The 17049-nt window shown below is 34.0% G+C and overlaps 1 protein-coding gene across 9 annotated transcripts in view; it reads left to right on the top strand.

Moving 5' to 3' along the window:
* Nucleotides 1-17049, top strand: part of PTPRK (protein tyrosine phosphatase receptor type K) — a 571158-nt gene that overhangs the window by 537196 nt on the left and 16913 nt on the right. For 5 of the 9 annotated variants that reach the window (XM_030929049.1, XM_030929050.1, XM_030929053.1 and 2 more), the window contains 8 exons: nucleotides 2649-2833; nucleotides 5207-5294; nucleotides 6646-6722; nucleotides 6918-6935; nucleotides 9475-9511; nucleotides 10797-10894; nucleotides 11307-11423; nucleotides 16596-16750. In XM_030929049.1, coding sequence (XP_030784909.1) covers nucleotides 2649-2833; nucleotides 5207-5294; nucleotides 6646-6722; nucleotides 6918-6935; nucleotides 9475-9511; nucleotides 10797-10894; nucleotides 11307-11423; nucleotides 16596-16750 — 775 coding nt within the window. Of the gene's footprint in view, nucleotides 1-1222; nucleotides 1674-2648; nucleotides 2834-5206; nucleotides 5295-6645; nucleotides 6723-6917; nucleotides 6936-9474; nucleotides 9512-10796; nucleotides 10895-11306; nucleotides 11424-16595; nucleotides 16751-17049 lie in introns of those variants that run through there. The other 4 variants (XM_030929051.1, XM_010358439.2, XM_010358433.2 and 1 more) reach the window with 2 other exon arrangements.

Raw genomic sequence — 17049 nt, forward strand, 5'->3', positions numbered from 1 at the left:
GTCTAGTTATATAAACATTCATTATACATTTTAATTTTGAAAGTCAAGCGTGTTTTAAAAATATATTGGCATTCTTTAAAAGCTAATTATCTCATTAATCATATTAGATGTAGAAATGATATGTTGTATTTTTCATCATTCTTAGGATTGTGGTCTTTAGAGTTTTGCATCCAATCATTTTTGTATTTATAATGCAGTTTCTGAAATCACTTCAAATATTGTTTAATGCCAATGCTTACTGATTTAAAAGGGCTTAGAAACTTTTCATATTGATTCATATTTTTGGTTTTTGTGTTTTACTGCTTCATTGGGTTTAAGTTCCTATAACAGGTAAGTGTATTGCAAAGAACTCTAGAAAACCTTTCAATCAAGGATGTATTTCAAGTTATTATTCTTAAATGTATAATAAGGATAATGATTAGTACATGTACCGTCACTACTAGTCACATTATTAGGTGGTTTAATGAGGCAGAAATGTATTGAGATTAATAATGCATATGTGATGATTTTAAAGACCTTACTGCTCATTGTACTACTGTATTAAAGTTTAATGCAAAACAAAAGACACTGTCTATTTTATGTTAGGACACAATCGTCTGTAAGATTTGGAATATGGGTGAATTCTGTGTTTCTCACTAAGCCTTTTTCAATTGTAAATATTCTGCTACTCCAGCAGGTAAAAGTGAGCTCTGGGGCTCCTCCACTGAGCCCTGGGGCTGTTCCACTGAGCCCTGGCTACCTTCTTCCAGCTTGAGTGATTGCATTTTGCCTCTCTGACATTATCTGTTCTCTTTACTTTTCATCCTTAACGTATATTCTGCAGCAGTGCCCAAATCAGTTGCTTCTGAATTTAATTTTTGTGGGGAGATGTATTTATTCTTTATGTCGGTCTGTTTATTGTAATATTTTAATAGAAGTAGATCCATTGACTTCGGTCTCATATTGAGAATAGGAAACTCAGGAATCATGTTTATTAGCCAATGTTTTTGTGTGGAGGGGTGGGAAAAATCTGTGTAAAAGACATGAATTCACTTAGGTGGTTAGGTCACAACAGAATCTATCAGGGATTTTTTGATTCAGTGTGGTATTTTTAGGAATGAATGCAAAAAATAAGCATTCAGCTTAATAAGAGGGAGTAAAGATAAATGCAATCAAGCTAAATTACAGAGGCACACAAATCTGATTGTAGGGTTCTTTTTTTTTTTTTTTTTCCCTTCTCCAGGAAGAAAAAATGTTTATCATGGGGACAACAATTCATTTTTTGCCATATCCTATTTGTAGAGTTGGTGAAAGAACAGGCAAATGTACTAGCCCTTGAAATATGTTTTTCTGTTAATTAAATATCGTTCTCTACAGTATGCATTATCGTTTAAAAAAAAAAGTTCCCCTAAGAGTGTATTTTCTCTTCTGTTAATGAGTATGACGGTATAATGCTTTTCAAAGTAACACCCCTTAAAACATTTGTTTTTTTTTTTTTTAATTGGTAAGTTTAAATGTGATAAATATGAGCATGCTTCTCGTTGTAATGTTTAGTACTTCGGTCATTAAAATACTGTTTATTCTTCATAGGCAAAAATGTTCTTGTTCTTTTCTTCTTATGACAGAAAAATAATTTAAAGTTTCTTTTCTTTTAAAGCTAATGACACAATTGGGAAGGGACTTACACTTAATTGTGGGTGGTCAGGGATTCAGTTGACTTTTTAATTCATTCATTGGAATATTTATTGAGTGACTTATGCATCAGGCACTAGGAATAGAAAGAAAAATATTCTGTCTCTGTACTCTGTGTTTGGAATTTAGTGAGGAAAATAGCCAAGTAAATAAATGATTAAAATATGGATTAAGTGAAATCACATGTAAAAATGAATAAGAGATCATGGGAACATAAAGAAGGAGCATTGTAACTCAACCTGGAGGGGCCAGAAAAGACTTCCAGGGGAGGAACCCACATTTTGCTCCAGAAGCACACCCTGCTTTCTCTCACAGCGTGGCCAGGAGACTCAGAATGTGTTTGCAATAAAAACAATAATAGTAATAAGTCAAGGTGGCAGAAGTTGAATATAATTGCACGTGTAGTCTGGCTAGCAGACAGAGTGGCATCAGGGGGTGATCATGTGGAATGCCCATGTTTCCTAGTGCAGAGGGTGCTATGGTAAGAAGCCTCAGAGAATAGGGCCACAAGAACAAGAAGAGCAGCCCTTTGGGGATGGGCCACCTAGATCGGGTGTCTCTGAGGGAGGTTGGGATATGGGTGGGAAGGAGTTTGGTCAACTTAATCGACCATGAAAACACCCCTCCACTTGACAGCTGGGTCCTCTGGTCCCACTCTATACTGCTGTGACTGCAGATGCAAGAAAAAGAACTCAGCAAAATTTCCCACTTAAGCTTTTAAAAGGTCTATCAGATGTCTCCCTGCATCTCACAGGATCTGTTTTCTTGCTGATCCACACATAATATACTCTCACCTCAAACCTTGAGTTTTATCTTTGGGGATACTGCCTAGGCCTATACTGTATGATATTTCTTTCCCAGAATTCCTCTTGTTATCAAAAAGATCTTAAGGTCTTAAAATCCTCATTGCATAGATATATATATTAAACAAGATAACTTTGTCTCTTTTTTAACTTCTGAAATCTGAAAAATGCCAGATGAGAACCACAGTGCTACAGCAGAGTCCAGTCGCCTTCTAGACGTACCTCGCTACCTCTGTGAGGGGACGGAATCCCCTTACCAGACGGGACAGCTTCATCCAGCCATCAGGGTAGCTGATTTACTGCAACACATTAATCTCATGAAGACATCAGACAGCTATGGGTTCAAAGAGGAATATGAGGTGAATAAGTTTCGATACTGTATTGAATTTGATTTTTAACTAGGATACTCAGTGGAATTTAATATTTTTTCCCGTCTTTAACACAACAAGGAGGGGATTGCTCTGTAGGCTCTCTAATCTAGTGTTTATGAGTGTACAAGCGTGTACATGGGAATGGGAAGGGAATGGGGAAAAAGCACTTCCCAGAGATATATCTGAGTCTAAATTTATTACAAGAATCTTTAATGTTGGCCGGGCGCGGTGGCTCAAGCCTGTAATCCCAGCACTTTGGGAGGCCGAGACGGGCGGATCACGAGGTCAGGAGATCAAGACCATCCTGGCTAACATGGTGAAACCCCGTCTCTACTAAAAAATACAAAAAAAACTAGCCGGGCGACGAGGCGGGCGCCTGTAGTCCCAGCTACTCGGGAGGCTGAGGCAGGAGAATGGCGTGAACCCGGGAGGCGGAGCTTGCAGTGAGCTGAGAGCCGGCCACTGCACTCCAGCCTGGGCGACAGAGCGAGACTCCGTCTCAAAAAAAAAAAAAAAAAAAAAAAGAATCTTTAATGTTGGATTCCATAATTTATTTTACTATGGTATTAAAAAACACTTTGTGTATCTTCTCATACAAAAATCAAGTAGCAATACACTTTGGTTCCCATTGTTCCATTACAGATTCTATCATTTGAATGAATCAAGTAGCAGGTACTTCTCTGCCTCTTTGTTTGTTGACCTTATGATTGAGAAATCAAATGAAGCTTTGTGCTCTAAATGTACTACTTGCCACTCTCAGTTTAATTTTATGGATTATTGGTTGAGGGTGACTGAGAAAAAAAATAGGGTACTGCAAATCTGGTAAACAACACTGAGAAGCTGAAAGAAGGCAGTGGGAAATTCTTCTTCTAACCTTATTTCCCCTTCCTACTCAAACCAAAATACCAGGACTTATCTTACAAAGGCAGTGATTTAAAACCAAACATTCCAACAAACATAATATAGCAAAAGGGAAATAGTTCCTTTGCCACCCTTCACTTACTGAGAAATACCAATCTGGGGCATGGAAGGAAGCCAGCCCACTCCCCATGAACACATCACAGTACGCACACATTTAAAGTGAAAGAATCCAAGTAATAGTTTGCTTTGAAAAGACCATCCAAAATACATCCAGTTTCATGAAGAATCTTTTAAACTCCATATTTTATCTATAGATTACTTGAATACCTTAAATTAGGAGTGTTAATTATCTCTGAATTTTGAAAGTTGATTTTAGATATATGCCAGAAACACATATAACAAAATAAGTACAAGGAATTAGACTATTCTGTCAGAGCTGGTTCTTTTTGTTCATTTCATGTGTATTCCTGTGTACCTTGCTTCAAAGACCATTGGCTCTTTGAAGACCCCATTTCCTGTGTTGAGCAAAGTTTAAGTTCTTTTGCAAAATGAAATTTACACCCGTTTTCAATTGCTGTGTATGGTAATTAAACTAGTCAACAAATTCATCTGTTCCCAGATTCTTGAAAAAGGGGACTCTATTTTAATTTTTATATGGTCCCTTGTTGTAAAGACTCAGTCCTTTTCATGATCTTCAAAGAAACTCAAATGTGATGTATTGCACACAATTTAATGAATAATTATGGAGGGAAGCAGGTTTTCTTTCTACTGTTATAAATGCTAAATGATGCACATTTGAAATATACTCATTAAAAGTTTTTTTGGGCCGGGCGCGGTGGCTCAAGCCTGTAATCTCAGCACTTTGGGAGGCCGAGACGGGCGGATCACAAGGTCAGGAGATCAAGACCATCCTGGCTAACACGGTGAAACCCCGTCTCTACTAAAAAAAAAAAAAAAACTAGCCGGGCGAGGTGGTGGGCTCCTGTAGTCCCAGCTAATGTAGTCCCAGCTACTCGGGAGGCTGAGGCAGGAGAATGGCGTAAACCCGGGAGGCGGAGCTTGCAGTGAGCTGAGATCCGGCCACTGCACTCCAGCCTGGGCGACAGAGCCAGACTCCGTCTCAAAAAAAAAAAAAAAAAAAAAAAAAAAAAAGTTTTTTTGCAGTTTTGATGCACTATCATTCAATACGTTTTGAAAAGAATGATACTTTTCTACTTCTACCTCTCGTTATAGTGATCTTAAATTTAAAATACTTTCAAGGTCCTTTTTTTTTTTCTCTAAAGTTATTTTTTTGTCTTAATTTGACCTCAATCCAATTTAAGATGAACAAGTATGAATCCAGCAAAGCGGCTTTGAGGTCTGAGAATGAAACTTGTTTACTACTGTGGGATTCCTTTCCTCTCTGAGAAAGTGGTTTTTACTATTTGGGGCTTCCAAACAGATAACCTGGTTTTTAAAAAGGAATTAAATTCAGTCTGCTTATTCATTTTGTTTTCCCAGAGCTTTTTTGAAGGACAGTCAGCGTCTTGGGATGTAGCTAAAAAAGATCAAAATAGAGCAAAAAACCGATATGGAAACATTATAGCATGTAAGTTCCAATACAATTCTTGGTGAATGCAAATATTATATGTTTATATGGTTTTAAACCTTAAGAAAAATCCCAGAGAGTGGTGTGTCTGTTTATGAAGTAATCTATTTCATATTAAGACAGCATTTACAGTCAGGCTCAGGGGCTCACGCCTGTAATCCCAGTACTTTAGGAGGCCAAGGCGGACGTATCACCTGAGGTCAGGAGTTTGAGACCAACCTGGCCAACATGGCAGAACCCTATTTCTGCTAAAAATACAAAATTACCCAGCTTGGTGGCACGTGCCTGTAATCCTAGCTACTCAGGATGCTAAGGAAAGAGAATTGCTTGAACCCGGGAGGTGGAGGTTGCAATGAACAGAGATTGCTACTGCACTCCAGCCTGGGCAACAAAGCGAGACTCCATCTCAAAAGCAACAACAAACAAAAACAACATTGGCTATTAGCAGTGATTCTGAAATTGTCATCATCCTCATTAATCAAATTGACTCAGCCACTTCACCCTGTGGAGATAACTTGCTGTTTGATTTCATGTTTGTACATAAATGCATGGGGTGTTCCTGAACAGCTAAGACTATCAGGATAATGAAAAAATAAGATATTTTCAGTTATAAACTGTTTTAACACCCCCATCAAACATATTCAAGATTGGGGTGTTATTCTTTCCACATGCCTTTAATTCTTACTTGGAGGCACTGTCTAAACTCCAGTTGTTCGGTATTTATCATTAGGGACTTCCTCCTGAGTAAGTCCTCAAGATATACACGGGATAATAAAGTCATTATCAGACAAAACCACAGATCAGTAAGGAAAGTAGCAGGTAGTTTAACTTGTAACTAGCTGCTGATTTACCTAGACCACTCTATTCTGAATTTAAATTATTTTAAAGTATCTTATGAATAGCTCAAAATCTAACCTTGATTTTCAGGGAGTAAGAAACGGAGAGCAGGAATTCAAAATTCACTTTTTAATTCTGTGGCTCATTTGCTGTAAAGTGCAGAAGAAAAGGATCCAACCCATTTAAAGTCATGACTAAGAAGCAAAATTAGAAGTTAAGTCTAGTTCAGTTATGTGGACAATTATATGACTCAAATGATTACTTACCAGACAATTTCATGTCTCCTAAACACTAACTATGAAGGTTCAAGTCAGTGAAGCTTTAGTCACAGAGTATTATAAATGTAATAGCAAGGCTCACTAAAGTTCTTATATTTCTTCAAAGGACTGATTTGGTAGTAATATACTATGGATAGACTATGGGCAACCACTGAATTCTTTAGTCTCAACCAATGACATTGCCTCAGAACAGGGAGAAGATTTAACAGCTTATATTTATTATTTAAAAATTTTAGATGATCACTCCAGAGTAATTTTGCAACCCGTAGAGGATGATCCTTCCTCAGATTATATTAATGCCAACTATATTGATGTAAGTATTTTTATAGTTAAGTATATCTACTTTATTGACTTATATATATGAACCTTTTTGCCTATTACCTATAAAGTGATTGCTAGCTTTTTAAAATTTAAAAGTACAAACTGTACACTTTTCCTTGTTCTACGTCCTAGTACTTACTGATGTTGTTGTGCTTTCTTTCACACCTGACTTTGGTTTGGGCTGTAGATTTGGCTGTACAGGGATGTAAGTACCACTATATGTAAATAACAGCACCCTATTATAAATACAAACGTTCTTAATTACAGTTATTACTAATGCTCTCCTACTACTAGTTATTTCTGCATGCTTCACCTAATTAGCTTCATACAATGTATCTCTGTTCGTTTTTTTGTAATTCTTTGACATGCGTAAAGATCTATTTTACCTCCTTCCCTTTTCTTGTGTAGAAAAACAGGACCATTTTTAGCTTTGACAATTTATTATGTACTCGAGTTTTATTTGTTGATGATTTCTGTTTCTGGCTTTTATTCTTACCCTTCCCTAAACATATGTGAGAAGCTGGATAGTATGATGTGTATTAGTGTGACTGAAATTTTACTTTTTACATTTGACTTCTGATGTTAAAATGAGTAGGGAGACTATTTTGTGATGTGTTGTATTGGCTTCTAAAGTAAGACAATTACTCAGGCAAAATAATTACTAAATTTCAATTGTAAAATACACATATCACACATATATATCGAATCACAGAAATGAAAAAGTTTGCTTCGATCATATATTTCACTGTTAAATTTTGATTGCATATATATCTACATGCAAATTCTTTATTTAAAGGAAGTAATTATCAAACAAAATATAAAACATTCTTAAAGGGCAATATATTACATTACCTTTAGGGAGGACAGGCTCTTTGTGATACCACCTGGTTCATAATCACACTGGAGAGCTTGGGAATGTTACTTGTCTCTCTGTACCTCAGTTTCCTTATCTTTACAGTGGGGATAATAATAATAGTACTAACCTCATCACTTTGTTGTGAGAATTAAATGAAGTCATGCATGTTGAGCATTTTGCCCAATGCCTGGCACTCATTAAACTTCAACTTTTTTTTTTACAATTAAAATTTAGGTATGCTGTAATTAAATTGATTCATAATATGTATAATTATAAGACAAAAGGTGGGGGTATTAAGTATGGCAGCATATGTATACTTTTATAGACATAAAAGATATGAAACCTAGGACCCAACGTTTTCTAATTTCCATAAATAGGAAATAATTTTCATTATATTTATTAAGTTCACATTTTAGAGTTTATGTTATGAATTGTATGTATTTAGTTGAATTAGTATATTTTATGAAGCATAGTATATGAATATATGGGTTCAACTTCTGATCATAATCTTACTCTTATTCATTAAATTTATCAAACATGTCATTATGTAAAACTAAGCTAATGGTCTAATTTTTAGAATAAAATAATCAACAGTTCTATGAAAAATTTGTAATCGTTCTTACCTATTTACTTTAACCTGGGTTTTTTGCCAGGACATGTACACTGGAGCCTTGTTATAAAACTATTTCATGGTTCATACCGTAGGACTGTATTTTAAATAAGACTTGTTATCTAGTCTTTCTGTTAAGACCCCAGTGTATTTTGGTCTATTTCTATACAATTTCATAATTTTCCCTCTCCCATTAGTTCATTATATGTAAAAGATATAAGTATATACTTCGGCAATTGGTATTTTTTTAAGAACTGCAAATACATATAAAGCTTGGAAAAATTTTTCCATAAAACATTGTGCTATTTTCCATAAAACATTGTGGTATATTAAAAAGGTGAAATCTTCCAAATTTGCAACGTCATACTCCTGCTATTAAATTTTAGGTTGGAGATCTCAGTTCACATGTATTTATATGTGTATTGAGTTGCCCACACCAATAAGTGGACAAATTGTACCACAGACTTTCACTAAGGCTCATTTGTAAATATGCAACAAATTCAGAACTTAGGATCATATCATCAGCATTTTTGCAACTTATGCTCTGTTGGTATTCAAACCAATTGAGAGCAACTAACAATCTATTCCTCCTCAACAAAACTTTTAGCACACTGAAAAAAATACCAAATTTTTACTCAAGATAAGATGCATTCTTAAAAACTCTTCTTTCCCTATATATATATATGTGTGTACCTATAATTATGTGTGTGTAAATTAACATTGTGAGCACGCACAAAATAGTTTTTGCATATCCCTGAATATATTATCGAACAGGAATATTCTCTAAAAATCTCAGCAGGACTTTGATTGGATGCACACATGCATTGTCCAGCTCTAACATTGGAATGTTGTTATTTTTTTATGGTTCTAATATGTCCTCGTCCATTTGTAATGCAGTGTGTTGTACTTTTGGATGATAAAATGAGAATTAATATTTTTAAACACTATTTTACCAGGAATGAATGACTAAACATTTACATGAAGGCATAAACATTTTAGTGAAACCAAACAAAATCTATGAGGTTATATTCCATGGCAAACAAAAATAAATTATACAATATATATTCTAATCAGAGCCTTTAAAATATTTAATTTTTGTTTTATGTTTACCTTTCAGATAACGTAGGTTTGAGAAGTGAACTATGTGTTCACTACTCACTTCTGGACTTTTTATTATAACTTAATCTTAACAGGTGGTTGTCTTCATCTTTTTATGCCTTCATTCATTTATTTCTGATATTGATGTAAAATGATAACTAATTTGTTCTCCTATTTTAGGGCTACCAGAGACCAAGTCATTACATTGCAACCCAAGGTAAAACTTTGCCTTGTTAAATGTTATAGAAAAAACAAACTTGCTTATTCATCTATATGGTGGTTTTTATTTTTTTTTAATTTTATCTTAGTAACAAAAAAATCAGCCCTTCTGATTAACACTGCTCCTTACTCATTTGTACAGTACAAATTTGTTATGTGTGTAAAGCTTATATAAATTTACGCTTGATTTACTTTTAATTAAAAGTAAAAGAAAAGCTGGTAGTGGTTATTATGATTTGATCCTTGTTATACAGATAGGTCAGAGCACTAGTCCATAGTGCCAGCCAGAGGAATTACTCATTTTTGAGAAAAGGAAAAAGAAGTCTCATATAAGAGGCCTGTCTTCTTGCAGCAAGTTTGTTAATAGTACCCAAGACCAATATTGTTATAATGAGCTATTATACTGAGCAATTTTTTGACAAGTCAAGACTGAGACAAAACAAAGAGATGGAATTTAGTCAAGTTAATTCTTCATGGAAAATAATAAGAAAGTAGAGAGATCTGGTTATAGTGGTACACTGGGGAGTAAAAGTATCCAAACAAACAAAAAACGTCTGTAGTTATCTCTCTAAATTGACTACTGGCCCTCAGAAGAGAAACCTGTACATCTATTTTATATAAAAGGAAAGTAAAACAAAAGCTAGGTTTACTCTTTTGACAAGGGTCATTTTTCTATGTTTTCACATGTTTGGAGTAATTGAGTTCAGTTGTATACTCTTTAAAGTTAGAAAGATCAACCATAGTGTGAACAATATTCAGTTTTATGGTATTCAGTAGAAAATAGCCCAGCATATGCTTTTGCAGTTTGGAGATTATATAATGATAAGATTAGGGTATGTCCTTACGTGTAAGGATATGGTTTTTTTTGATCCCTAAACATGTACTATTTATAAATAGTGGGCACTTATTTAATTGGTAATATATGCTGTCTGGTTGATGGTGGTATAAGAGTTCTAGTTTTTACATATATTTGAAGATGTATTAAAGTGACTTAGTGACCGATATAAATACCCGAGAAACTAGTGATAGTTTCTTCTAAATTGGGAAGTATAGAGGGCAAATTAAAAAAAAAAGAAGAAGAAAAAAAAACTTACATATGCCTATGTTTTTGTCTATTGTGGGAATTTAGATATGAACTGAATTTAAGTATTTTCAGTGACATTTTGCACTAGACCTTTTTTTTTTGGAATTATTTCGTTTACTCTGCTTCTTATCTTAGCTAAACTTCTTACTAACTACAAAATTCCTTTGATAACATAATATTCTAATTAATTTCTTCATAGGTCCCGTTCATGAAACAGTATATGATTTCTGGAGGATGATTTGGCAAGAACAATCTGCTTGCATTGTGATGGTTACAAATTTAGTTGAGGTTGGCCGGGTAAGAGGAAGAAAAAGAATTTTTTTGTCATAAAAATGAATATAGTCGAGAGGCAGCATATAAGATACTCAAAATAGAATATCATCCAATTGTTTAAAAAAAATTTATAGGCACAGCATTTTAATTGAGTACTTCTAAGTAGACCTTGAATGGCTGAGAAATTATTTGATTTCTCATTGAGTAATAATATAAGCTTTAATTTTGTACTAGAATCTAATTGCATTATTAGGCTTGTATATTTTTTGTGAGACTATATGAACTCTGTTTACTGTATGATAGATTTTTTTTTCTCATTTATAGATTTTTAACTGAGTTTTAATTGTGACCTAAAGAGTTATTGCTGGAATTAAATCACCTTGGCTAATTAGTATTATGTATTCAGGTCTATCTATGTATTCTTTTTGTCACTTAGGTTAAATGCTATAAATATTGGCCTGATGATACTGAAGTTTATGGTGACTTCAAAGTAACTTGTGTAGAAATGGAACCACTTGCTGAATATGTAGTTAGGACATTCACCCTGGAAAGGGTAAGTACTCTGAAATTCTATTTTAAAAAGTTATATCAGAACTGCTTTTTCTCTTAAAACCTTTGTCAAGTTCTGTTTCCATGATGCTATAAAATCCATTCATTCATGTATTCATTCCACAAATGTTTATTTGAGAGTTTACTATGTGCCAGACATGTTTCTAAACCTTGGGACACATGTTAAAATCTCCTCTGGTCGATCTTATAGCCAATTGAATTAAGGCAGCAATAAAAATAAATAAATCAACTAATATACATCATGACAAGTGCTATAGAGAAAAATAATGTTAGGAAAGGAAGTAGGGAATATTATTGAGGCAGGGGGAAGAAATGGTTTGCAATTTTGAAAGGATGATCAAAGAAGAACTCATTGTTAAGGAAGTAATATGAGTAGAGACCTGAAGTAAGTGAGGGAGTGACGAGTTATGTCCAGGGCAATAATGTTTCTGACAGAAGGGAGAGTCATTTCAGAAGCCTGGAGGCATGTGTAAAGATGTTAGAATGCCAGTCAGCAGGCCAAGATGTTCAGAGATCCATAAGTGAAGGGGAAAGGAATACAAAATGAAGGCAGAGAAATCACAAAATTGGATAAGTGGTGCCTTGTAGGCCATGATGATTTTAGTTCATACTAAAATTGAGTTAGATTGCCATCATAGGGTTTGTGAGCCCAGGGATAACATGGTCTGATTTTTATTTCTAAAAGGATCACTCCAAGTGTTACATTGCAAAGAATAATGTGAGGTGGCTGGTGTAGTAGACTGAAGTGGAATATAGTAACAGTGAAATATATTTTGTGGTAAAGCTTGGTAAATTTGACCACACAAAATTGTGAAATTACCTGTGACACAAAATTTTATCAAAGGTACATACACACAAAAGAACCTCATGATTATTTATTAATGTCCTTAATTTATAATGTTAATACCGGTAGAAGAAAAAAACACTAGAATCTCTGAAGAAACACAATTGTTAACATGCCTATTAAAAATGTTTAACCTAGTGTACTGATATACCATTTTGTCCTTTCAAATCAGCTAGAACTTTAAAAAAGAATAATCCTCATCTAGTGTTAGAATGTGTTGAAACATATTTTTATACACTACTGATCATAGTTAAATCACTACAAACCTTCTTTAAATCAATAAACCAGTGTATCTCCAGAGCTTTAAAATATTTATGTCCTTTGAGAAGTTAACTTTCATGAATCTTTCCTAAGGAGTTTATTTAAAATATAATGAATTCATTTATAGCATTAGAAACCTATAGATAACCATAAATGTCCAACAATAGAGAAATAGTTGAATAGTATTTTATAAAAAATATTTGTGAGTTATCCTACCAACACGAAAAAATTAGGCAAAATATTAAGTTGAAAGTAGCATTATACAGAACAACATAATCATGATTATTGTAACTCTAAAATATGTATGAAAATTTCTTAGACAAATCAAGTAGAATAAAATAAGCAATTGATATGGGAGATTTCACAGAGATCCATTAAGCTTGATTTAATAAATAACTAGATCATATTATTAAAAGAAAATGTAGAATATGCAGTCTCTTAAGTTCATATAAGTCTTATAAAAATCAGTGATGAACTTAGTAATAAGGAAAATCTGAATATGTAACAAAAAGTTGAAATATTTCCAAATTCCAAGAGAAAACAATAACAAACCACTGACCAATGACCCCAGAAATTAGCCTATCAGAAGTCACCAAATCCTCTTCTGAATAATCCTTGAATGATTTCCTCAAAACTAAAATTATATTGTATAGATCAACAGTTTTATATCAAAATTTACCTCATTATTCTATAAGAAAAATTTACACCCATAAGTGATTTCTGTTTTGAAATGTGCTCTGAAATCATGTGAAAAATTGTAACATTGGAAAATCAGGAAAACTAGAATAGAACAAAGGAAAAATTAAATATAAAAAAGAAACAAATGAGAAAAAAGAAATAAAAACCTTGTTTATTGAAAACATCAATAAGGTAACTAAACCACTATCAATTCTAAATGAGGTACAATGAAAACAAAATACGCAATATTAGGAAACACAGAGGGTTTATACTTGCCGTTATACTTGCTATTAGAAAAGCTATAGAAAATATTATGTATAAACCTAAAAATATAACTTTTAGTCTAGGACACTGATTTTCTAGCAAATGCTAATTCTCAAAAATTAGGTCACGAAGAGTTAGAAGCACGAATAGATGGTAGAAGAAAATAGAATGATTGTTAAACTTTATCATTAAAATTGCACTGTGGTTTTAAAGTTAAAGTTCCTTTATCCTTTAAGGAATAGCTAATGTCTATGTTTTAAAAGTTAGCATAATGTACTTGGAATCCTAGGCAAGAGAATCATCGGAGCACGGAAGGCAGAGGTTGCAGTGAGCCAAAATGGAGCCACTGCTCTCCAGCCTGGACAACAGAGGGAGACACTGTCTCAAAAAAAATAAAAATAAAAAAAGAAGAAGATTAGCATAATGGTGATAACAGAATCAGATAATGATAGCATTCTCTGGAGCACTCATTCTCTCTTTCACAATCTCTTTCTTCTCTCTCTTCCCCATGCACACACACATTGCAGACCAGTTTCATTCAAGAACATGAAGACATTCAAAATAAAATATTGAAAATTTGGATCTAGGAGTGAATTAAGAAAATATCACTACATGAGCTATTGTTTTTTCCCTAAGAATGCAAGAAGATTTCAACTGTAATGGGAAATCTAACAGGATATTTCATTATGTCAGTACATTAAAGGACCAAAACTGTATGACTTTATTAATAGATAAATGCATTTAATTTTATTTTCAAAATAAATTAGGGAAGTTAAGAGACATCCTAAACCATGATAAAGGTGATTCAACAATACCTAGTAGCAGCCATGTTAAGGAATGAAGAACTAAAGACTATTCGTTTATCATAAAAAAAACTAGTATAAAGATTATATTACTGCTTCTACAATCAAGAATGGTATGTGGATAATCAGTGTCACTAATATTAAACATTTTTGGAAGTTTTAGCAAATGAAATAAGGCAGCAAAAGGAATAAACTGTGTAACTACTAGAAAAGACAAATTATTTTAAGATGAAAGGATTTCTCAAGCCTGTAATCCCAGCACTTTGGGAGGCCGAGACAGGCGGATCACGAGGTCAGGAGATTGAGACCATCCTGGCTAACACGGTGAAACCCCGTCTCTACTAAAAAAAAATACAAAAAACTAGCCGGGTGAGGTGGCGGGCGCCTGTAGTCCCAGCTACTCAGGAGGCTGAGGCAGGAGAAAGGCGTAAACCCGGGAGGCGGAGCTTCCAGTGAGCTGAGATCCGGCCACTGCACTCCAGCCTGGGCGACAGAGCGAGACTCCGTCTCAAAAAAAAAAAAAAAAAAAGATGAAAGGATTTATACCAAGAAAACTACAGATAATATTTTTAAATAGGATGTATACACGTTTATTTAAATGATTAAATATGCATAAATATTCATAAGTTATAGCTTATCTTTATATTAGTGATAAGCAGAAATAAGAAAATATTACTAAATAATCTTTAAAAATAAAAAGTGCCAAACTATCTCAGAATGTATTTAATAAGAATGATACAGTTCCTGGTTGAATAAAAACATAAACGTGTACTTATGGATACACATAATATGTGAATGAGTGGAGACATGCACCATGTTCCAGAATATGAGAGTACTTGATATTAATAACACTGTATGGATATAATGCAATTCTATTTGGAAAATTGTTGAATTTTTTTTTCTTATTATTTAGAACAAGAAAAGAGAGGGGGGTGGTTTTATTTTTTAACCATATATTTGAAAATCACTCAGAAAAATTAAAAAAAAAACATTAGGGAACTAGGCGCTGACATATGAAAATGTACTAAAAAGAGCAAATCCTATAAATGTAAGAGAAAGATAAAGGGAGCAAGGCCCATCCAGCAACTCTAATAAAAGAATTAATATAGAAGGAGTAAAGTAATACCTAAAATCATGCCTTGAAACAATTTTTGACCTTCCTTACTAGAGTTGAAAAGTAGCAAAAGGTGATTTTCCATTGGGATGATTCCATGGTGATGCTTATCATTGTGATTGTTACAATTATTTGTTCATCCCTGCTTTGTGTAGGGCATTGTGCTAGGAATTGGAATTAAGAAAACCTTTAAGAAATGATCACTGACTTCCAAGGTTTTGGTGATACTGGTCTGTATAAGACTGAATCTAAAGATAAACTTTTCCTCAATTTTGTTTATTCCATGTAATGTGTCTACCTTTTCTGATTGAACAAGTGAGACTGAGAGTTTACAGATAGTTCACAGTAGAATTTGAATTATATAGATTATAGTGGGATTTTGTTTTCTTTTGCTACAAATGTGAGTTCTTAAAAATAAATTCTGCAGTATTTAATCTATACTTTCCAAGCTGTCCTACCTCAATCTACAGCCTTCTTCTAACACAAAGGAAGGAGAAAACTTTGAAATGTGCATTTATGTAGGGTTCTCTTAAATCAACCCAATGGGAGAGCAGCACAACAGCAGATGCTTCACTTCCTTCATTTTGTATTGATGTTACTATAATACTGTGCTGAATTATTTCACAGACCTAAGAAAAATAGTTTGCCCAAAGAACAATTTAGCTGCCTGTATATTTTCACAAGCCAATCTAGAGCAGCACTGTCCTGGAAAATCCCTACATGCTATGCTTCAAAACCATTTTCAACATGGATAAGCAAGGCATTAAAATCTCTTTGTGAGGTGAGAAGCTGGAAAGTTGCTTTTATACACCACTTGAGAACTCAATGCCTTGGGTCAATAGGGCTGCATTTTGGCTTTCCCATTTCCTTCTTTTCCCCTAATAATTTAATGTGTTGTCATTTTCAGCAGAAACAAGCTGTCAAAGTAAATAAAATTTAGCCAGACTTTTAGAACTGAGCAAGACTTCTAATTTTCTTTCTTTGGCAGTTGTCTGACAATAAAGGTAAGCTCCTAGTCCATGTTAGGCCTTCTTTTCTTTTTTTTTTTTTTTATTTTAAGAAAAGGCATAGTCTTTGGTAAAGTTTTATGGTTATCATTGTCAGTTGGGTCTGTACCCATAATTATGTTTAATGGCTTTATTTTGGCCATTAAAATGGCTTTTGAAAACATTTATTTCCATCTTTGCACAGAGGGGCTACAATGAAATCCGTGAAGTTAAACAGTTCCATTTCACGGGCTGGCCTGACCATGGAGTGCCCTACCATGCTACAGGGCTGCTTTCCTTTATCCGGCGAGTCAAGTTATCCAACCCTCCCAGTGCGGGCCCCATCGTTGTACATTGCAGGTGAGTGGTGGTCCAAATGGTGTTGACTTTATGCAATCAGCTTTTTTTAGAGTGTCAAGACAAGGCTTTTGAGCACAAAAGCTAATGTGTGCTTACAAAGTTCCAGCTTGCTTGTGTTATAGATAAAGTAAAACAGCAATAAAATAAAAGTTGTCTGTAAGTAGTCCATAAAACAGGAATTTAAGAAATACATACATTCATCCTAATGTATGTAGTGTTATCCACAATTTAAAGTATAGAAACTATGCCTTTTAGTGGCAACATCTGTGTTTTTTGTTTTTATCACTTTTGCAAATCCC

Source organism: Rhinopithecus roxellana, chromosome 4 (genome assembly GCF_007565055.1).
Source record: "Rhinopithecus roxellana isolate Shanxi Qingling chromosome 4, ASM756505v1, whole genome shotgun sequence".
NCBI lineage: Eukaryota > Metazoa > Chordata > Mammalia > Primates > Cercopithecidae > Rhinopithecus > Rhinopithecus roxellana.